Source organism: Tripterygium wilfordii, chromosome 5, assembly GCF_013401445.1.
Source record: "Tripterygium wilfordii isolate XIE 37 chromosome 5, ASM1340144v1, whole genome shotgun sequence".
In the NCBI taxonomy this organism is placed as follows: Eukaryota; Viridiplantae; Streptophyta; class Magnoliopsida; order Celastrales; family Celastraceae; genus Tripterygium; species Tripterygium wilfordii.
The window spans coordinates 12,773,451-12,791,866 of NC_052236.1; the positions used below are offsets into that span (position 1 = coordinate 12,773,451).

Here is an 18,416-nt window from a genome sequence, read left to right on the forward strand (position 1 = left end):
AAGGAAGGGCGTAGAAAAGAATTTACATAGTATACCGAGTGACCATGACAAGGAGGATGATGAAATGGAGATAGTCCAAGCTTTTCCTGCTTACAAGCCTCTTAAAGACATGTCCAATTTCACCACAGTGACCATGACAAGGAGGATGATGAAATGGAGATAGTCCAAGCTTTTCCTGCTTACAAGCCTCTTAAAGACATGTCCAATTTCTGGTGAAAATTGGTATGAAATTCACTTGTAGGGAACAAACAATTCAGTGAAGCTGTGTATCCACTTATGCAGTCAATTGTTGTGAAAGGGAAATAAGGTGGGGACAAATTGGAAATAATGTGCCATTCAACATGTGAGTTTATGCATTACAAATGAGTAAACTTGGCAGGAATGCAGATGATGAAATCTGCGACATAAAAACTAAAAATATTTAGTAAGAAAATAATTATAAGCTTGCATCACGTGAACTTGTTTAGAAACAAAACAAGAAGATGTATTTGGGGTTTGAAAAGAAATGGAGTCCCTTTCTATTTTGTCCTATACAAAGACATGCAGACATGAAGTTGTTTGTATTAAGGCTCTTTCCATATTCACGGGCTGAGATTTAAAGATATCTTGTCTGCTTACGTTAATCCAAAATTTACATATATATATACACACACACACACACATATTCATATGTGTCTCTCCCATTGCTCTCGTTAGCTCTTCTGTTCATAAAATATGTTGATAATGTGACACAAGTCTCGTGGTCAGGACATTTGCACATAATTTAATATTATGATAATTTTTAAGTAAACTTCTTTAAAATGGTCATAAGCAAGTTTCATTCAATGTATTTGTACAACTAAGAAAATGCATTACTACAACTACCATATCCCTAAGAATTGATTTAGGGAATTTTAGGGAGGTGTCTAGGGTTTTCCCTATCTCCTTAAACACTTCCATATCTACTTCGTTTGAGGGGAGGAGGGGTAAATCTTCCTCTCTTCCTCCTCTCCTCTAGTCTAGTTAAGTTAATTTCACCACTCTTCCTTCAATAATATATATATCGTCACTATGACTAATTTGTATGGATTTTGACCGATTGACAACTTATTTTGTGGGGAATTTTCTTGGAACGGTTGGTGTGATATGTTATTTTGGTCGATTGACAAGCTGTTTATAAGATGAGTTCTTATGAATATTTGGGTTTGTTTCTTATTCAGATTTGTTGTTTTGGAGGGTTTTCTCCGTGAAATATTTTTCCTTTTTCAGATATGTTGCTACTGTTTTTGTTATTGGTTTGTGAAGTTGGGAATTCGACTAGAGTTTTTGATTTTGTTTCGTCTTTAAAGGTACATTCCGACATGTATCTGATCGTCTCCTATATGAAGCCGTGTTCTCCAATCTGACCCAAATTTGTTTGTATTGTAATGAAACTTATTGCCTTGCACTAAAAAAAACCTACCATATCCCTCCTATAAATTGTTTGATTCGAATAATTGAGGACTTATGGTATTATGCATGTAATGTTACACGTACTAAAGAAAAATACTTCAAAAACAAACAATCTTGCGTTTAGCAGATTCTTGCAAGTCTTGCTATTGCTGATACAACAGCAAGTCTAGAAGTGCAAAATAGGGCAACACACTATCAACGCCGCAATAATGAAATACTTGTCAATAAGAAGAAAAAGTGAGGAGTCAGAAACATCATGTCAATTAACTATTTTTTTTTTATTAACTTTCATGGTTAGTATCTCCTTCAATTGCGGATAGAATTAAAATCAATTTTCAATTCCAACATTTCAATAAGTCACTTTTCATTTTGACTTAAAACCTACAAAAATTTAAGATTTTTTTTTTCATTCAAACTTGAAATACTATTTTTTCTATTTTTTTAATAATCGATAATTACACTATATATGTTTACCATTTGAACCTTCGACCTAGGCCTAAATTCGGATCGTTAGACTCTCAAGCACATAAGTTTCCCACTGATTAAAGCCATGCACCACAAATATAATAGTCTCTCAGTGAGAATTGTAGATCTTCTAAGTCCATAAGTTTGGTCACACAAATATTCATCCCTAATCTATCGCCCATGTGGTTTTTGGTCAATCCAACCTAAAACAAATAAGCCAACAATTTTTAAAAAAAATAAAAAAGGTAAAAGAAAACTTTCAGCTTTTTTAATTTTTTTTTTTTTAAGAAAGAGAGATAATAAACGACGACGGACGTTGTTGAACAGAGACAATTCACGGCGTGCCCTTGGAAGCATAATTGTTAACCAAAGCGAGAGCATTGCTCGTGAACTTCTTCACATCAATCACTTTGTCGCACACCTCCTTCTTCATCTTATCTCCTACTGGAACATCCTCGAACCCGTCCGTACAAGTCTCCTCGTCCGTCAAAGCGGCACTCATCCACGTCTGCACGTTGCTCATCTGGAACATAAACCCCGACGCTCCCGCCGCCCCAATTTGTCTCATCTGCTTCAACGACCCCCGAATCTCTTCCACGGCGTCGCCGAGGTTTGAGAAGCAGTCGTGGAGGGCGGAGGAAGCGCGGGTGTTGGTTCCGAAATCGGCTTCGCGAGTGAGGTTGGAGATGTAGGACGCCATTCGTCGAGCGTGCGAGAGGCTGACGGCGATGGCGAGCCGTGCGAGCCTGGCCGGGTTGGATTTGACGGCGCTGGAGTAACGGGAGAGGGAGGTGTAGCAGACCTCTGGGTACAATGTTGAGCCGCAGCTAGTACGGATGTACTCTGAGCCTGTTGATTCTGCGGGAGGGTCAGCGGAATCGAGGGCTGCGCTAGAGTGGAGGTTGAGCAGTACCAGGAGTGTGAAGAGGAGTGGAAGATCCCGGCGTGGGTTAGTCATGGCGGTTTTTTTTTTAAGATTGTGTGATTTTTGGGATTGCTGTTTGTTTCGGACGATTCTGTTAGGGAGTAGCTTAAGTAGGCTAATGGTGTGCCCATGCAATTACATTTATGCTCTTGTCTTTCATGACAATAACGTTTTTGCCATTGTGAGTAGGTTTATTTTATTATTTTAATAGTGGTATTGGGTCAAATTTTGTTGATATAGAACCACTCATCGTATGTGTGGGGGATTTTTCTGGGCTTGGGGACCCATCCAACCACACCTAGATATTGTATATGTCGGGTTAGGTAAGGTTGCGACTCTGATCCATGCCTCTACTGCCCATAACTCCCTACGTATTTATTTCAGGGTAATTTAATAACATACGCATTTAATATCCTCGATTCCCACTAAGAGCAATACACTTGTGGCAATGCTTTGGGCAAAGCCCAAAGTACTCTATTATCAAGTAGGAAACTTTTGTGCACGCAACCCTGACGGTCCAAGTTTAGAACTATATCGGATGTCCAAAAACAAACTTGTATGATGTCGTTTTCGTTTGTCAAAAAAATGTTAGAATTGTTTAATCAATTTTAATCTCAAATATTTTTAGGATTTAGCGATTTAAAAGTAGAAGTAGTTATATAAATAATTAAATATCAATAATGACGTCTTTACTAGAGAAGGAGTCAATGACTGACAAATTTCAGGTATTTGGATCATCACAATTTTCCAATAAGCTTAATAAGTTGTAGAGTTCCAATATAAAGAGTTGAATACTTGAATTTCGGTTTCCAAGTTACAAAAATTTCATCAATGAATACGATTATTATTAAAGATCAATTCATGACTGACAAATAACTCACAAACTAAACATGTCATCAGTAGAAGAAAAAAAATAAATTAGACTAGTGTTTCAATTTTTAAACCATTAATTTCCATCAGTGTATCAAATCTTCTATACCAACTAATTAGGGTTGTGTATTTATCAATAAGATAATAAGAAATGTGTCATATCCTAGGGAGGTGTGTTGCGTAGGGTAGTATAGTATGCCAACCAAAATTAGGGGAATAAAATAATAGTCTATGACTCTATATTGAAACAATAATTTTTAAGCATTGGAGCTGGCAATGACTACATGAAACAAAAAAATTTAAGCATTTGAGCTGGCAATGATTCTGAAAAATATGGAGGTCTTTGTTGTAAATCAACACCAAGAATATTATCCACTCTGGGTTATTTGGTTCTCATAGATACATTGAGTTCGCATACCTTTGTTCCTCTTTAGTCCAATTATTACAGGTCAAAACTTTTGGGTCAAAGCCCAACTCACTTGGATTAGGAAAATGTCTTCTTGGTATAACAATGAAGGGTTTGTACTTCTAAATTGTAAGGAATTCTCCACATACTTCGATGTGATACTTTTCACAGTATTTGTGTAAGTTGACACAATCGACAGGAAGAATATCCAATATGAATCAATATTTTGTCTCTCCCAAATTGCAATATAGAAGTTGCACCAGTACAAGCCTGGACTCTTCACACTTCTTTCCTATTTTTAGTTTTCTATACAAGCACATATACATACATACATATATATATATACAAGTATATATATATATATATATATATGTATAATATATGTTACTCTTCTCCTTCTACAAACCAAACGTACGTCATTTAAAGATGAAATTTGGAGATGAATCCCACTAATTACGCACTAAAAAACTCTAGAATAGCCACTTTAACCGCAGACAGGTCAAGTAAGTAAAGAAAAACGCTATGATTTTGTTTTTAAAGTCAAACCGTGGATCATGTTTTTTGGTTACATGGAATTTTCTTTTCAAGATCCCCAAAAAAAAGCTGACACGTTTACAAAAGACAAAGTGTAGTTAGTTTGGTGAAATTTTGACCAAGAAGGGAAAATATTGTCAATTTTAAAAGGAATACTAAGGCTTCCTTTCTTAGTCCGTGAATATGTATGTACGGAACAACCAGTTGCCTATATTTTCTTTCTTTCATAACAATAATCTAAATTTTCTGACTTTTTTTTTTTTGTTGAAATGAGTGTCCTAGCATATATAGTGCAGTCTTGTGTGTTATAAGTTATCAACCTCTTGGGTAATAGTTAGTGGTAAATGTTTGAGGTGAAATCGTTTGAATTTATGATGTCCTAAATTAGATTTTCACGAGACGAAATATTTTTGTGACCATAAATAGTTGGGTTTTGATTCAATTTATCATTGTTATCATGTAGAAAACTTATCTATGCAAAGACCAGAAAATTTAAATTTATATCCATATCAAATGTGCAAAAAGCAAAGTTGGGGAGGGTCTGACTTTAGAAGTGGCGCGTGCGGCTAGTATTTAGTATCATTGGGCATCAAGTGAAGTGTATGAGTGTACTGACAATTTGGCAAGCAAAGCATGCATGCATGAATGAGCTCTATTCATTTTTCCCACACTAGGGGTGAAGCGTGCAACTTTTCTCTTGCTTCCACGGATCGTGGGTCGAAGTAGTTCCATCACCCCAAAACCTCATTGTATCGTTCCCATCCTAAAGTGGAACGTGGATGGCTCTTCTCTTGGTAAGCCCGACTCCAAAAAGCAATCACCTGGATGGGAAACTCTTATTCTCGGCCATGGACTTTGGAACAAGTGTGTTTTATGAATTGAATATCAAGAGAGGCTGGAGAATAGTGTGGCAGATGAGCATGCAAAAACAACCTAGCCACTACCACTAATACTGATTTGATTGACTTATGTGTTGAGTTGGTTGCAAGTTAATTAAGTCATATCTCCTCGATAATAGAGAGAAGTCATGGACTCTCTCTATTATATCAACTTCAAGTTATCCCTTTGGAAATGGCCATCGACCCTAGTCAAGCTCACAATTATATCTTATCTTGACATAAACACAGAGACTTGAGTCTGATTTGAAACAAGGGACTAATTAATTCATTCCATCATAATATAAAAAGAATGAAAACAATGCCATTTTGCCTCATTAATTAACTAAACCATCAAAAGAATAAACTAAACTTATATGTCAAGCTCACGGAGTAATCGCCGCAATTCACTCCAAATAATAAAAATTGATTTGCATGAATCTTGAGGCTAGGATTAATTTAATAAAGGCAATTCAGGACCCCCTCAGCCCACAAGATTAGGGAACATAAAATCTTCATCATAATGGGAAAGCAAGTCTTCGACTCACTCTTATTGAATCATATATATTATCGTAATCAATCAAGTTTTCGAATTATGCATGTGAAGACGCTTTGATGATCAACAATGATCAAAGATCACGGACTACTGCCCCACCCCATCATTCTCAGTTCTTTTATTCGACTCCGTGACTCGGGGGAAATGTCATGTCCACCACTCATATATAAAAGCCTTTCAAAGATAGACCACCACCTTTGTTTACTTTTGCTTTGGGTGAAAAATGAAAACCAGTAATTATTACACTTCGAATTTCTATGGAATATATTTTACTTCCAAAATATTAGTAATTATTATCCCTCATCCCCTATCTTGGATAGTGGTTTATAAGAAAATTCCAAACATCTCTCATACAACATTGCATTTTCTGGATCTAAATACTATTGATGGTGGCTTGAGAGAACAAATTCGTGCTGATCCAATGTATTCACAGTGAACTTTGTAAACCCAAAGTGGAAAATATTGGGTTGTAAGAGGGATTCTAATATTCAAACAAGGCCTTTTTTTGAGTCTAAGTATCATAGGTGGCGGCTCAAAAGAACAAAATCGTACGGGCTCGATGTATTTACAATGAACCTGTAAACTCAAAACAAACAATATTGTTGATGTGATTGCTGCGATTCCTGATAAAGTTTATGGCATATAAGTTACAATCTTTCAACAATTTCTCAAAGACATAACAAATCCCCACAATTATTTAAACATTCATGTTTATAGGCATGAGTTACGTATATTAACAGTTCACGTGCCCATTCTTGTCTCTCTAAACAAGAGGCATTGCACAAGCAGGCACACAATTAACCCCAATTGAAAACTTGCTTGGGTTGGGTCTGGCACGGCCCATTCTGAAATATATATATATAGAGTTTGGACTTGAGAGGTGGTTGGAGGCTCGTTTGGGGTATGGGCCTCGTGGAAATAATGGGAAGTTGAAGGGCTCTTATTGTTCAGACAGGCTGAGATGGATTGGGCCATGGAAAATATCCAAGCCCATCAATCAAGGCCCAAAATGTAAAATACATAGACATATCTAAGATATGCAAGAGGAGGTAGGATTGCTTTTGTATTTGTAAAAGATTGGTTCAAGAAGAAATGGAGATCACGTGCATCAATGTGTTGCCGGATAATAACAAGCAATGATGGTTAACCAATCGGACAAGATATTCTTTTAGAAATTTTGATCATTAAACATAATGATTCATCTTCAATATTATATATCGAATCGTAATTAACGACTTATATTCCTTCTGTTAAAAGTTATAATACTATAACTTTTAAAATGTAATATAACATTAACAAGTGTTTTAGGGCCACTCATTAGTCATTAGATTAAGCCAAGTCATGTTTCAAAATTATGTAGTTAGGCATTTGCTAAAGAGTGCCATAATTTTATTTTATTTTGATAAGTATACAATTTTGTTGTTTAACATGTGTTTTCAATGTTCTTATTAACTAAAACCAAAAATAAATTTTCATAGTATTCGACATATGGAATGATTAAGAATTATTCTTCCATAAGATCACTTATCAACTAAAAAAAAATCTCTCTCATTCATTGGATATGGAGGCTATAGTTCTTTTAACTTAAATTTCCTCCGAAATAATATTAAATCAGATTGAAAATATGTTTAGATTTTTTTTAAAAAAATATATAAATATAAACCAATTTATATGTTTTTTCACCCCTAGCCATATATTGCTTTTCAAATGTGGGCCCCATCGTCAGTCTCTCCACGTGTTCTCCATTTATTGATCGGTGGATTCAGTTCCAAATTGGGGATGTGCGTCTCGTTACTCCACCGCTTTTCATTAATTAAAAAATTCTATTTCAAACATTCTAACCCGGAAACCAGTCAAACTAATATCCGACCCGGTCAAGTATGTTCCGCATTGAAATCAGGAACTCCATCCGGTAATGTCTATCAACGTGGGAGCTCCTCATTGGATACCGCTCTGGAATCCAATGACGCTTTTAGTGTATAAATCCAACTGACAGTTTTCCCTTCACCTTTGCTCCATCACCCCGTCTCCACCAAATGGCGCGAAAATCCTCGTTTTTCACCGGAACATTACCGGCATTTCGCGTCTTTTCTTTTCTGTTGCTCCTCTTCTCCCGCCCAATCATCGGGGGTCACGACTATCGGGACGCACTCAGCAAGAGCATTCTCTTCTTTGAAGGCCAGCGCTCCGGCAGGCTCCCTCCAGATCAACGCCTCAAATGGCGCAGTGACTCGGCATTGCACGACGGAGCATCCGCCGGAGTAAGACTCGCCGAACTTTACTCTTCACGATTCCACACACTCATTATACGATAGTGATGAGTAATTAATTAACTTCGGGTATAAATTTCCGCTAACGGTGCCTTTTTAAACATTTTGTAACAGGTGGATCTAACCGGAGGATACTACGACGCCGGAGATAACATTAAGTTCGGCTTTCCGATGGCCTTTACGACAACATTGCTCTCGTGGAGCATAATAGATTTCGGCAAGAACATGGGGCCGGAGCTGAGGAACGCCTTGAAGGCAGTCAAGTGGGGGACAGACTATCTGTTAAAGGCAACGGCGGTGCCTGGCGTCGTCTACGTTCAGGTAGGTGATCCTTACTCTGACCATAACTGCTGGGAGAGGCCAGAGGATATGGATACGCTGCGTACGGCGTATAAGATCGACAGGTCCCACCCGGGATCCGACGTGGCAGGTGAAACAGCCGCTGCACTGGCCGCTGCCTCGATCGTGTTCAGATCACGTGACCCTTCGTACTCGAGACTGCTGCTAAATCGAGCCGTTAAGGTACGTCGCCTTCACCGCAAGTCATTTTCACGAAATTTTCACCAATGTTATCGTGACGTCGCGAGAAGTTAAAACTGATTTGTTGCAGGTATTTGAGTTTGCTAACACGTACCGGGGTGCGTACAGCGGCAGCTTACACAGGGCAGTGTGCCCTTTTTACTGTGATGTGAACGGTTACCAGGTAACACATTAACTAAATGAGAATCTACACCGTTGATGAAAAGTCAAAAACTGAAAATTGTGATTGCAGGACGAGTTGCTTTGGGGAGCCGCGTGGCTGCACAAAGCGTCACGTAGGCGCGAATACAGAGAATTCATAGCGAAAAACGAGGTGATACTGAGAGCGGGAGATACTATCAATGAGTTCGGTTGGGATAACAAGCATGCTGGGATTAATATTCTCATTTCCAAGGTAAAATCCAAATAAATATCCCTACTTATTATTATTAATTATTATGAATAATGAGCAACAATCATGTGCATATGGGCTTACATTAATTCACTGTGCGTACTCTTTTTTTTTTTTTAATTTTATTTGGCAAACTAGTCCGAACAATTGTCTTGTTCGCTGTTTTAATTAATTTCATTCTCCTTGTCTTGGGCTTTTGTTTGGTATATTGGGGGGGGGGGGGGGGGGGGGGACTGTACCTATTTTTATTGAATGAATATTTCTATAAATAAGTAGGCAGATCACGTGGTGTGGAATGAGTAAGATGATGCAATTTTCTGGGGTATATATGGTGGGATCCAAATTGTGGGTCTATTTTTTGTTAACCGTAGGATTTTTTCATCAAATGGAATTTATTATAAGTTAGAAAGTTTTTTTGTTATATATAAAATTATAAACGTAAAATAATTGAAGGTGTAGGGGAGTTTTCATGATTGCACATGATTAGCGTAGAATTTTGCTTTCATGTGGGCACCCTCTGTATTTTCCTGACTATACAATTATGCGAAAAATTCTTTAAATAGTTAGATGTCTACCAAAATATGAAAAGTCAAAAAGGCCATGATGAGCCCGAATTTAGCTGGCCATGTGCAGGGTAGAATTGTCTTCACATTTTGACGTGGACTCGATTGTCTTGTCCTCTCAAAGGGCTATTACCTGCACTGCCAATAGCTATGAAAAGAGTCTGCGTTTTGGTGGGTCCCTAATAAGAAGAGAGGGTCTCTCTCACTGCTCCGTGCATGTGCTTAAAAGCCTGAAGCTACGGCCTATACCCATACCCTTTTTTTCTCTTACTTTTTCTTTGACAGTTCTGGTTTTTATTGGACTTATCAGATGTCACATGTGGCACATACCCAGAATTGTTATCTAATTATCTCTGTCTGCATTGTGTGTGTATATATATATATATATATATATATAATGTGAATTAATGTTCATTGAAACTTATACATCGGACAATTAATGACCAGTAGATTTAAAATATGTTATCTACACAGGAAGTGTTGATGGGAAAAGCTGAATATTTCGAGTCTTTTAAGCAAAATGCTGACTGGTTTATCTGTTCAATATTGCCTGGAATCCCTCATCCTCAAGTACAATATTCTCCAGGTACATTGGTTAATTAACAAATATCTATTAATTAAACCTGCTCATCTGAATTTCGATAATAATTTTGACAAATTTTATTTATATGTCTTGAATTTAGGTGGGCTGATTTTCAAGGCGGGAGGAAGTAACATGCAGCATGTAACGTCACTGTCTTTCCTACTTCTGTCTTATTCTAATTATCTGAGCCACGCCAATCGGGTCGTGCCATGTGGCTCCAGAACAGCCACCCCTGCCCTTCTCAGACAATTGGCCCAACGTCAGGTAATAATAATTCTTCAATAGATAGATAAGTTGATAACTGGTGATATCCTATCATCTTATCCATTGAATAAATTGACGGCCAGATCCTTACTGTGGTTCTGTTTGTCACGTGATGCCCAGGTGGATTACATTCTAGGAGATAATCCTTTGAGAATGTCGTACATGGTGGGCTACGGTGCACGCTATCCACGGAGGATTCACCACAGGGGCAGTTCTATACCCTCGGTGAAGGCCCACCCAGCCCTCATCGGATGCAAGGCTGGGTCTATCTATTTCTCAAGTCCAAACCCAAACCCTAATGTGTTGATTGGAGCTGTTGTTGGTGGGCCTAATATAACCGATGCTTTTCCAGATTCCAGGCCTTTCTTTCAAGAGTCAGAGCCCACAACGTACATTAATGCTCCTTTGGTGGGCCTCCTGGCATATTTTTCGGCCCACCCTTGATTTATTTAAGCTTGTCCCATTATTATTGTAGAGAATGATGTGGTAGTTCTAGTAATAGTAGAGGTGGCAAAGGTCACCCTACCTAATTGTTGTCAAGGATCTTGATTGTTGTTAATGAAGAAAGAAAGCAAGTGTAGCTTTGGATAACGTATCACTTTTTCTATTTTCAATCTCTTATCCTTTTCTTTACTTGCAAGCAAGAAAACACCACCACATACAAGAGTACAAGACAAAGGAATTAACAGAAGGGAACTTTAGGTTTTATACTACATCTTCCAATCTCTCTCCTTTTCTTCTCAATTGAAGAACAAGAGAAATAACTTTGGTGAAGTAATTGGAGATGGATTCTGTATTTACTGTTTTCGTATATTTCTTGATAAATAATACTGTTATGTTTGATAAATGGGGAGATCGCATGTAACCATTTAGAACGCAATCGTAACATTTGAAAATGAAAATTTTATTATTATTTTATTAAAATTATGTATTCTTTTTTTTTGATAGTTGTGAATGATATTGTACAAATTTAACCTTTGAACATTTAATATGAGGCTAAACTCGAAGTGACGCACAAAAAGTTTTTCACTTGACAATAGGATAAGTTGGACAAAGCCTAACGTGTGACCATAAGGATATTACTCTCAGTGAGAATTGAAGTTTAGATCTCGAGTCATATAATTTGGTTTGGTCCTAGAGAGAATTCACCAACTAAGGATATTCCAATCGGTTCTGAAAATTGTGTTTGCTTCATGCTTAAGAAAGAACACGTAACAAATGTCTTCTCAGCTTGCTAGCGTGGCTAACACTGGTCCAACCATTAAACCTTATTTCTTCTGCCTTCATCCTCTCAAGTAAAATACAGTTTAACACCTAAACTATCATTTAACTCCAATCTCTAGAACAGACGGGCATGGAGGTTTCAGATGCTGTAGAGAACCAACAACATCAATCAGCTCTGCCGCAAAGGATCCAAGAAGCAGAACCAGCAGGGCCACCTCATGAAGCTTTGTACCTTGTCTTAACTTACCTTCCTTCTTTGTTTGAGATTCTTTCCATGAGTGAAGTTTGCAGGTCATTGAGGGATGCTCTTAACACAGATGAGCTGGCATGGTGGAATATCATCATTGAAAGCCCTCTGAATCTGATACTTTCTGAAGACTTCTTGACGAGAATCACCTCCAAGGCAAAGGGTGGAGTGAGAACCTTGGCTTTGCTCAATTGTGGAAAGATTACAGATGATGGGCTTCAACAAGTTCTAGTGAAAAACTCTCTTATCACCAAGGTATCAATTTTCTACCACAATTTCTTTTTCTAAATTTGGTAAAGTTTTATTGATTGAATAGTTGAGGACCACCTACCTGAACTTGCCCTCCCAGATTTTTGTTCGCTTGATTTAGAAATGATTACTTCCACCCAAAAGGAAAAAACTTCAATAAATGAAATATGGATCAGTATTCTACCTTTCCTGATTGATTTTGATGAATATTGGGTGTCTGTTCAACCATCAAATTTCAATATCTACTAAGCTTTTCAACCTCTGGAAAACGATCAGCTGTTGCTTTTGTTTGAAGGTATGCTGGATTTAGTCTATTGCAGCAAAAAAAGTACATATCAGTTCATGTATCTCACCACTGCAAACTTGCTACTTTAACAGCACTTGAATGAACTGGTTTAGTGCATATAGAATATGTTACCACACAAGTTTTGGGTGGATAACTAATTTGTGCATGCTCATTCAGCTATATATACCATGGTGCACCGGCTTGACCCCCGACGGAGTCGTTAAGGCTGTGAAGACACTAACATGTTTAAAGAGTTTGAGCATTAATGGCATCTACAATGTGAAGAAGGAACACCTGGAAATGCTTCACTCTTGTCTTTGCCCAAACCCATTCCAGCAGGAGCTGCCGCCCATCTTATATCATGAGTTTAGAAATGAGAACTTGCAAGCATTCAGTAATAGAAAGATTGATCGAGCGATTGATGTCGAAGTCTGCCCAAAATGCGATGATGTGAGGATGGTATTTGATTGCCCAAGAGAGACCTGCAGGCGGACGAGGGAGAGGTCTGTCGGTCAATGTAGGGGATGTCAGATTTGCATTTCAAGGTGTGAAGAGTGTGGGAGGTGTGTGCAGTCTGATGAACTTGAAGATGCTGTTTGTGCAGATGTTCTATGTTCAGATTGTTGGCTGCAGCTTCCTAAATGTAGTTTCTGCAACAGGCCCTACTGCAAGAGCCACACCAACCTGATGCGCAATTCAAGCTCCTCCCAGATTATCTGTGACGACTGTGACAATGCTTGTGAAATAAGGACGTGTTATGACTAGGGCATATGATTTACCCAACTTGAATTATTTTATGATGATCCAGATTCAAAGAAATGGTTTGCCAGTGTTTATTTTCATGATCAAAATGCAATGCTCACAGCAGAACGAATAATGGTCACTTTGGAGTCCCATAAACAAAACAAGGAACAATTTTTCATCATTTGGAATGCTCACTTGAACTTGATATTACAGAGCTACATGGCCTTTGTTACTAATCCAGCTCAAAGAATACAACCAAATTCAACATGGTAAAAGTGATTTACAACAACAATCCAAATAATCTCTCTAGTTGGTTTATACAATGCCCAATCAATCACCTTGTATTCAACAAGCCTTGCCAACCCTTACCTCTCCTCCATTACTGGAGAAACAAAATTGGGTATGCCACAAGTTCTCCATTGCCTAATTGCTCCGTATGCCAGTCCAGATGCAACAAGAATGTGCTTTAATTAAATGGCAGGAGAGAAGGTTTTACAAGAACACTGCGACCATAAGCAAAAGCCCTGAGATCACAGAGGTTGTGAAAGAACCGACACCACGGAAATATACTGCACAGCTGCTAGCATCTATTGAATTTGAAGAGGGAGCCAGTGATGTGCCATTTATGAAGGTGCCATTTTTCCCACGACTAAAAAACAATAAAGAAAGGATGAAAAGAAGCTTCAGCAATATGTTCAAAGGAATGGAGTCATCAACTGTATACATGTCAAAAAGTGATGAGATGAGAATGGTAAGATACATTTGGCCACAAATGATATATGAGATTTGATATTAAATATTGAAAGATTCAAAATCATACCTTCCCGGAAAAATACAAGAACCATGACCTGCAACAATGAAACAAACATCAGCAAGGTATATTGGCGCCAAGCATGGACATCAACAGTCAACCCCAATAAATAGAGTGGGAAATGTGCATAGCAGCTTTGCCTTCAAAAGTTAAGTTCATGATTTTAGGCACAGTAATTCAACGATCACGGCATGCACAAACAAAACAGCTGCATGATCAAGTAAACCATCATATTTTAAAGGCCTCAACTGTCCCCAACTAATGCAAGTGGAGTAACTTAAAGGTTGAGATAGTTAAGGGCCTTAAGGCAATTGGCGCACACTTTTTGCTATCAGATTCCTAGGTCAAATAATGCTGGAAATTTAATCTATGTATGCCTTATGATATGCAAAATATAAATAATCTCATAACATACTTGGATCAGTGGTAGTGATGGTAGCAACCCCTTTGAAATCACAGGTGCCTGGAGACTTGGCCATCTTCAGGTAGTATGCATTGAAAGCATATGTTGAATGTGCAGAAACAGTATCCGGATCATAACAGGGCTGGCCCTGCAATAAGGTTGAGCAATCAACTTTCCCAGGTCCACAAGCCCAATCCAATGCTGCCTGTAACATCTTTTTATCAGCATCTGGCTTTGCAACACAAAATGTCTGGTTTGTAGTATCATTTGCCAATATAGTCCCAGCACCCGTCAAATGCAGGGTATAAACAGGCACCCCATTGGCATCAAAAAGTCCCCAGTTCTTTTCAGATACTGATCCAGGTCTCAAATCCTCATTGTAAAGCTCATAAATAAAAGTGTTAACGGCAATACCCGGGTGTTTGGGTGTCCCCGTGTTGTTAAGCACATGCCTAATCAAGTTACTGTTGTACGTGTTAGCATTGTCAACAGTTGCGTCTGACTCAGAAGAGTCGCCCTTAGATGGCCAACCAGATTCAGTTACTACTATTGGAACATTAGTAAAGTTCAGGTAGGACATTGCAAAATAGGCTGCATCAACAATAGCATCAAAGACATTAGTGTAGTGCAGGAGTGTGTTGGCATCCACAGCTTCCTTGTTTGGAGGGAGGGGCCGGAAAAGCGCATAGTCCAATGGGATCACACCATTCGACTGCATGTAATCAAAGTATGGATAGACATTGAGCATAAAGTAAGATCCGGTGGATTGCAAAAATTTGAGCAAGGGAACCATGACTGGGTCCCATGAACGATTAAAGAAAGCTTGGGAAGGAGGAAAGGAATCCAGGATAATCGAAGATGAGTGGGGGGTGGAGACTTTGATTTGGCCGTCAAGATTAGAAGCAACAAGGGCAGAGTGGATGAACTTCAAGGCAGAAACTAAGACTGGAGCAGCATTTGAGAGGGCAGTAAGGACTTCAGATCCAACAGCTATGGTTGTAATGTTGGTGGCAGGGACATGGGCAAGTACATTGCGAGCAACCCAGTTGGCTGCAGTGGCATTGGATTGACCAATGCCAAGGAGCTGATCGTTAGGAACTGACACGGTCACACGAATGCCTGTGTTAGCAAGTGCAAGAAGCATTGCTCGGTCTGCATCATAAAGCCTGACATGTCTAATATTTTGAGCCCTTAGAAGAGCCACAACCTGAGTTGGATTTGGCATGTCAGAAAGGTCTGTACCAAGGTTCACACCAATGAAGGCATCTGCCAAAAAAAACCAGGGATGGAAGCTTAGAAAACAAATTGACCATAAAATACGATACACACACGTTCTACAATTCTGAAGTGTCAACAACTCGATAATGAATGGCACTGCAGAGCATTTTACTTTAGATCAGGGAAACAACCATTAGCTCAAATAGAGACAAAAACATAAAACTCTGATTCAAGATAGTCACTGAAACAAGAACCAGATATTCAGCTTTCTTCTCCTTTTCTTTTCCATTTGTCTGAAAATTCATGATGAGCCAACTCAACATGGGGCCTCTGCACCCAAATGCCTCTCCTTGCTAAATGTGGGCTTTCATGACCAGAAAGAACAAATATTCACTACTTAGAAAATTAAAAGCCTTTGGTGTTATATTTATATCTTGTACTCCTTTCATAAATATTACTAAAGAAGAAATGGAAGAATAATTCAATTCAGGAATCATCTTGTCTTCTTCTGCAGAACTCATCCAGAGGACAAAATAATTCACCTGTCAGACTAGCTGGTTGTGGATCCCTCCTTATTCTCTTCTGCCAAAGACAAACCAATTGATACAAGAGGAATAGCCAAAAATGGGCATTTGTGGCCAGTTGCAAACGAAGGGCGAAGCATTTAGAAAACAGAAAGATTTTAGAATCTGGGACATCTTCATGTACAAAAAATTAAATTATTGAAAAGCCACCAACTTTTTAGCACATGAAATGTCCTATTTGGAAGATTTCCGTGCCATTGGCAGTTCCAATTATTTCAAGAAAAAGAGGCAAATTTTAGTAGCAAAGTTGTAAAACAATTCTCAGAGGCTGAAAAGTAGTTAAAGATACAGATTGATCTGCTCCATACCCAAGAGACACTGTAAAACCAGTACTTAACAACTAAAACAAATGTTATCGTATCATCCTTAGAATATACACCATTTTCGGCAAGAATGTAACCAATGCCTATAAAGAACCACCACATGCGCTGGGAAAGCAATATATTTTAAGATTCCACCAAAAGGGGTAAGAGATGAGTTCAGAAGCTTTCAACAAAGAAAGACTATAATTAACAAAGTAAATGCCACAGAGATAGTTAACCTCCCCCCACCCCCAACCAGCAACCTTTTTTGCAGTTTTAGGTAAGGAAAAATGGACAAGATTGTAACTTTGTTCTCAAAACCACACGGTTTCCTGTTTTGACAGGCATAATAAGTGACCAACCAAATCTAACATTAAATACCTGACTCATTAACGCTGAAAGCGATCCTTCACCAACCAAATCCAACGCCAAGCACTAGTTTACTTTAAAAAGAGTTAAAAACAATACTTGGGTATTTCGAGTTTTTTACTAACCAAACAATCCTATTCCCCACTTTCCCAGGAAATCTCATGGCACAAAATATACAAAAAATCCTGAAAATATAGAAGAGATTGAATCTTTACTAGGAGTACAAATGACAACTATTCCGTTGAAATAATTCAGAGGGAAGTCGTATTCAATAGAAAATGATGTAGTCAACAGGCACAGAACCCATAGAGAATAAAACATCATTGCAGAGAAGGGACGCAACTCGAAGAACAGAGTTCAAAATTACAAACAGACAAGAAGCATATACATATAGCACCACAGCTGAATGCGACCCTTTTAGCCAGTAGAGTTCAAATAGAGAGAAGATTGGACATAAAAAATGAGCACAGATTAATAAGGAAGAAACCCATAAATAGAAACAACATAAAAGAAAAGAAGCTCACCTTCATCAGCAGAAACAGCGGATACTGCGAAAAAAATTAGCAGCGGCAGCAATACAGCCATTAAAATCTTCAGTACAGACCTCCCACAATCTCACAACACCATAAACGCAAAGAAAGAGAGAGAGAATGAAATGTAAACCGACCCAAAGAAAGAGAGAGGATGAAAGAGAATCTACAGAGAAAGAGAAAAGTGAACTCCTTTTGAGGTCTACGCGGGCATATGGCTTAAACAAGTGGGAAAGTAGCTGAACCGAAGTGAAGGGTTTCTGATTCTACGCAAATAGCAATGTTTTGTCATATAAATTAAAATTAACTTGCAAGACAAAGACGGGGAGGGGCTTACTTGTGAATGTATCCTTGATTGATCCAAGCATTGGATAACTTTTGAGTCAGAGATCGAACGGCTGTAGTCGTAATGCTGGGACACAGTAAGAAGTGAGGGCTGCCGCAGAGGACAATTATTTGGAACTGCATCAGGTTTTTTTAGTTTTTAATGCATGAGAGTTTTCACAGTCTACGAGGAGACTGTCAAATCTGACATGGCGGATGAGCTGGATTCAACGGTCATATTCTCGGAACAGGTATATTTTTTTTATTGCTTGTTTATTTTTATTTTGTGTGGAAAAGTGTAATCCCACCCCACGCCATGGATGATAAATCCTGGAGCAGAGTTATAGAGAAGCATTACAAAGCACTGCAGATGAAGAATCTAGTTTGAGGAAGTTGATAAAGGATGAAATTTTCTTTAGACTGGGCAATAGGAAACTTATCAAATTATATCA

At 38.3% G+C, this 18,416-nt stretch overlaps 4 protein-coding genes across 4 annotated transcripts; 2 read left to right on the top strand and 2 right to left on the bottom strand.

Annotated features, from left to right (window-relative positions):
- Positions 1-1,982: 1,982 nt before the first annotated feature.
- LOC119998449 (21 kDa protein-like) lies at positions 1,983-2,912 on the bottom strand. The gene has a single exon (XM_038845780.1). It carries the CDS (start codon positions 2,852-2,854, stop codon positions 2,231-2,233), a length of 624 nt encoding a protein of 207 aa, XP_038701708.1. The 5' UTR covers positions 2,855-2,912; the 3' UTR covers positions 1,983-2,230.
- Positions 2,913-8,021: 5,109 nt separating this feature from the next.
- LOC119998448 (endoglucanase 8) lies at positions 8,022-11,268 on the top strand. Its single transcript, XM_038845779.1, has 7 exons — positions 8,022-8,323; positions 8,447-8,854; positions 8,943-9,035; positions 9,105-9,266; positions 10,301-10,412; positions 10,510-10,673; positions 10,794-11,268. The coding sequence occupies exons 1-7, from the start codon at positions 8,099-8,101 to the stop codon at positions 11,115-11,117; spliced, it is 1,488 nt and encodes a 495-aa protein (XP_038701707.1). The 5' UTR covers positions 8,022-8,098; the 3' UTR covers positions 11,118-11,268.
- A 617-nt stretch (positions 11,269-11,885) lies between these two features.
- Positions 11,886-13,521, top strand: LOC119999051 (F-box protein SKIP28). Its single transcript, XM_038846554.1, has 2 exons — positions 11,886-12,399; positions 12,857-13,521. The coding sequence occupies exons 1-2, from the start codon at positions 12,028-12,030 to the stop codon at positions 13,442-13,444; spliced, it is 960 nt and encodes a 319-aa protein (XP_038702482.1). The 5' UTR covers positions 11,886-12,027; the 3' UTR covers positions 13,445-13,521.
- Positions 13,522-13,601: 80 nt separating this feature from the next.
- Positions 13,602-18,348, bottom strand: LOC119999050 (glucan endo-1,3-beta-glucosidase 3-like). The gene is made up of 4 exons (XM_038846553.1): positions 17,635-18,348; positions 14,650-15,903; positions 14,244-14,271; positions 13,602-14,072 (listed from the first exon to the last, which is right to left on the bottom strand). The coding sequence occupies exons 1-4, from the start codon at positions 17,693-17,695 to the stop codon at positions 13,916-13,918; spliced, it is 1,500 nt and encodes a 499-aa protein (XP_038702481.1). The 5' UTR covers positions 17,696-18,348; the 3' UTR covers positions 13,602-13,915.
- Between the last annotated feature and the right edge of the window lie 68 nt (positions 18,349-18,416).

Excerpts from the sequence above, each read along its gene's own strand:
- LOC119999051 (XM_038846554.1), top strand. The coding sequence starts at position 12,028 with ATGGAGGTTTCAGATGCTGTAGAGAACCAACAACATCAATCAGCTCTG. Across the intron at positions 12,400-12,856 it reads AAAACTCTCTTATCACCAAG|CTATATATACCATGGTGCAC; the intron begins GTATCAATTTTC and ends ATGCTCATTCAG.
- LOC119999050 (XM_038846553.1), bottom strand. The coding sequence starts at position 17,695 with ATGGCTGTATTGCTGCCGCTGCTAATTTTTTTCGCAGTATCCGCTGTT. Across the intron at positions 14,272-14,649 it reads CATCACTACCACTGATCCAA|GTCATGGTTCTTGTATTTTT; the intron begins GTATGTTATGAG and ends TCATTGTTGCAG. Across the intron at positions 14,073-14,243 it reads TCTTGTATTTTTCCGGGAAG|TCGTGGGAAAAATGGCACCT; the intron begins GTATGATTTTGA and ends ATTGTTTTTTAG.
- LOC119998449 (XM_038845780.1), bottom strand. The coding sequence starts at position 2,854 with ATGACTAACCCACGCCGGGATCTTCCACTCCTCTTCACACTCCTGGTA.
- LOC119998448 (XM_038845779.1), top strand. The coding sequence starts at position 8,099 with ATGGCGCGAAAATCCTCGTTTTTCACCGGAACATTACCGGCATTTCGC. Across the intron at positions 8,855-8,942 it reads TGCTAAATCGAGCCGTTAAG|GTATTTGAGTTTGCTAACAC; the intron begins GTACGTCGCCTT and ends GATTTGTTGCAG. Across the intron at positions 9,267-10,300 it reads TTAATATTCTCATTTCCAAG|GAAGTGTTGATGGGAAAAGC; the intron begins GTAAAATCCAAA and ends TTATCTACACAG.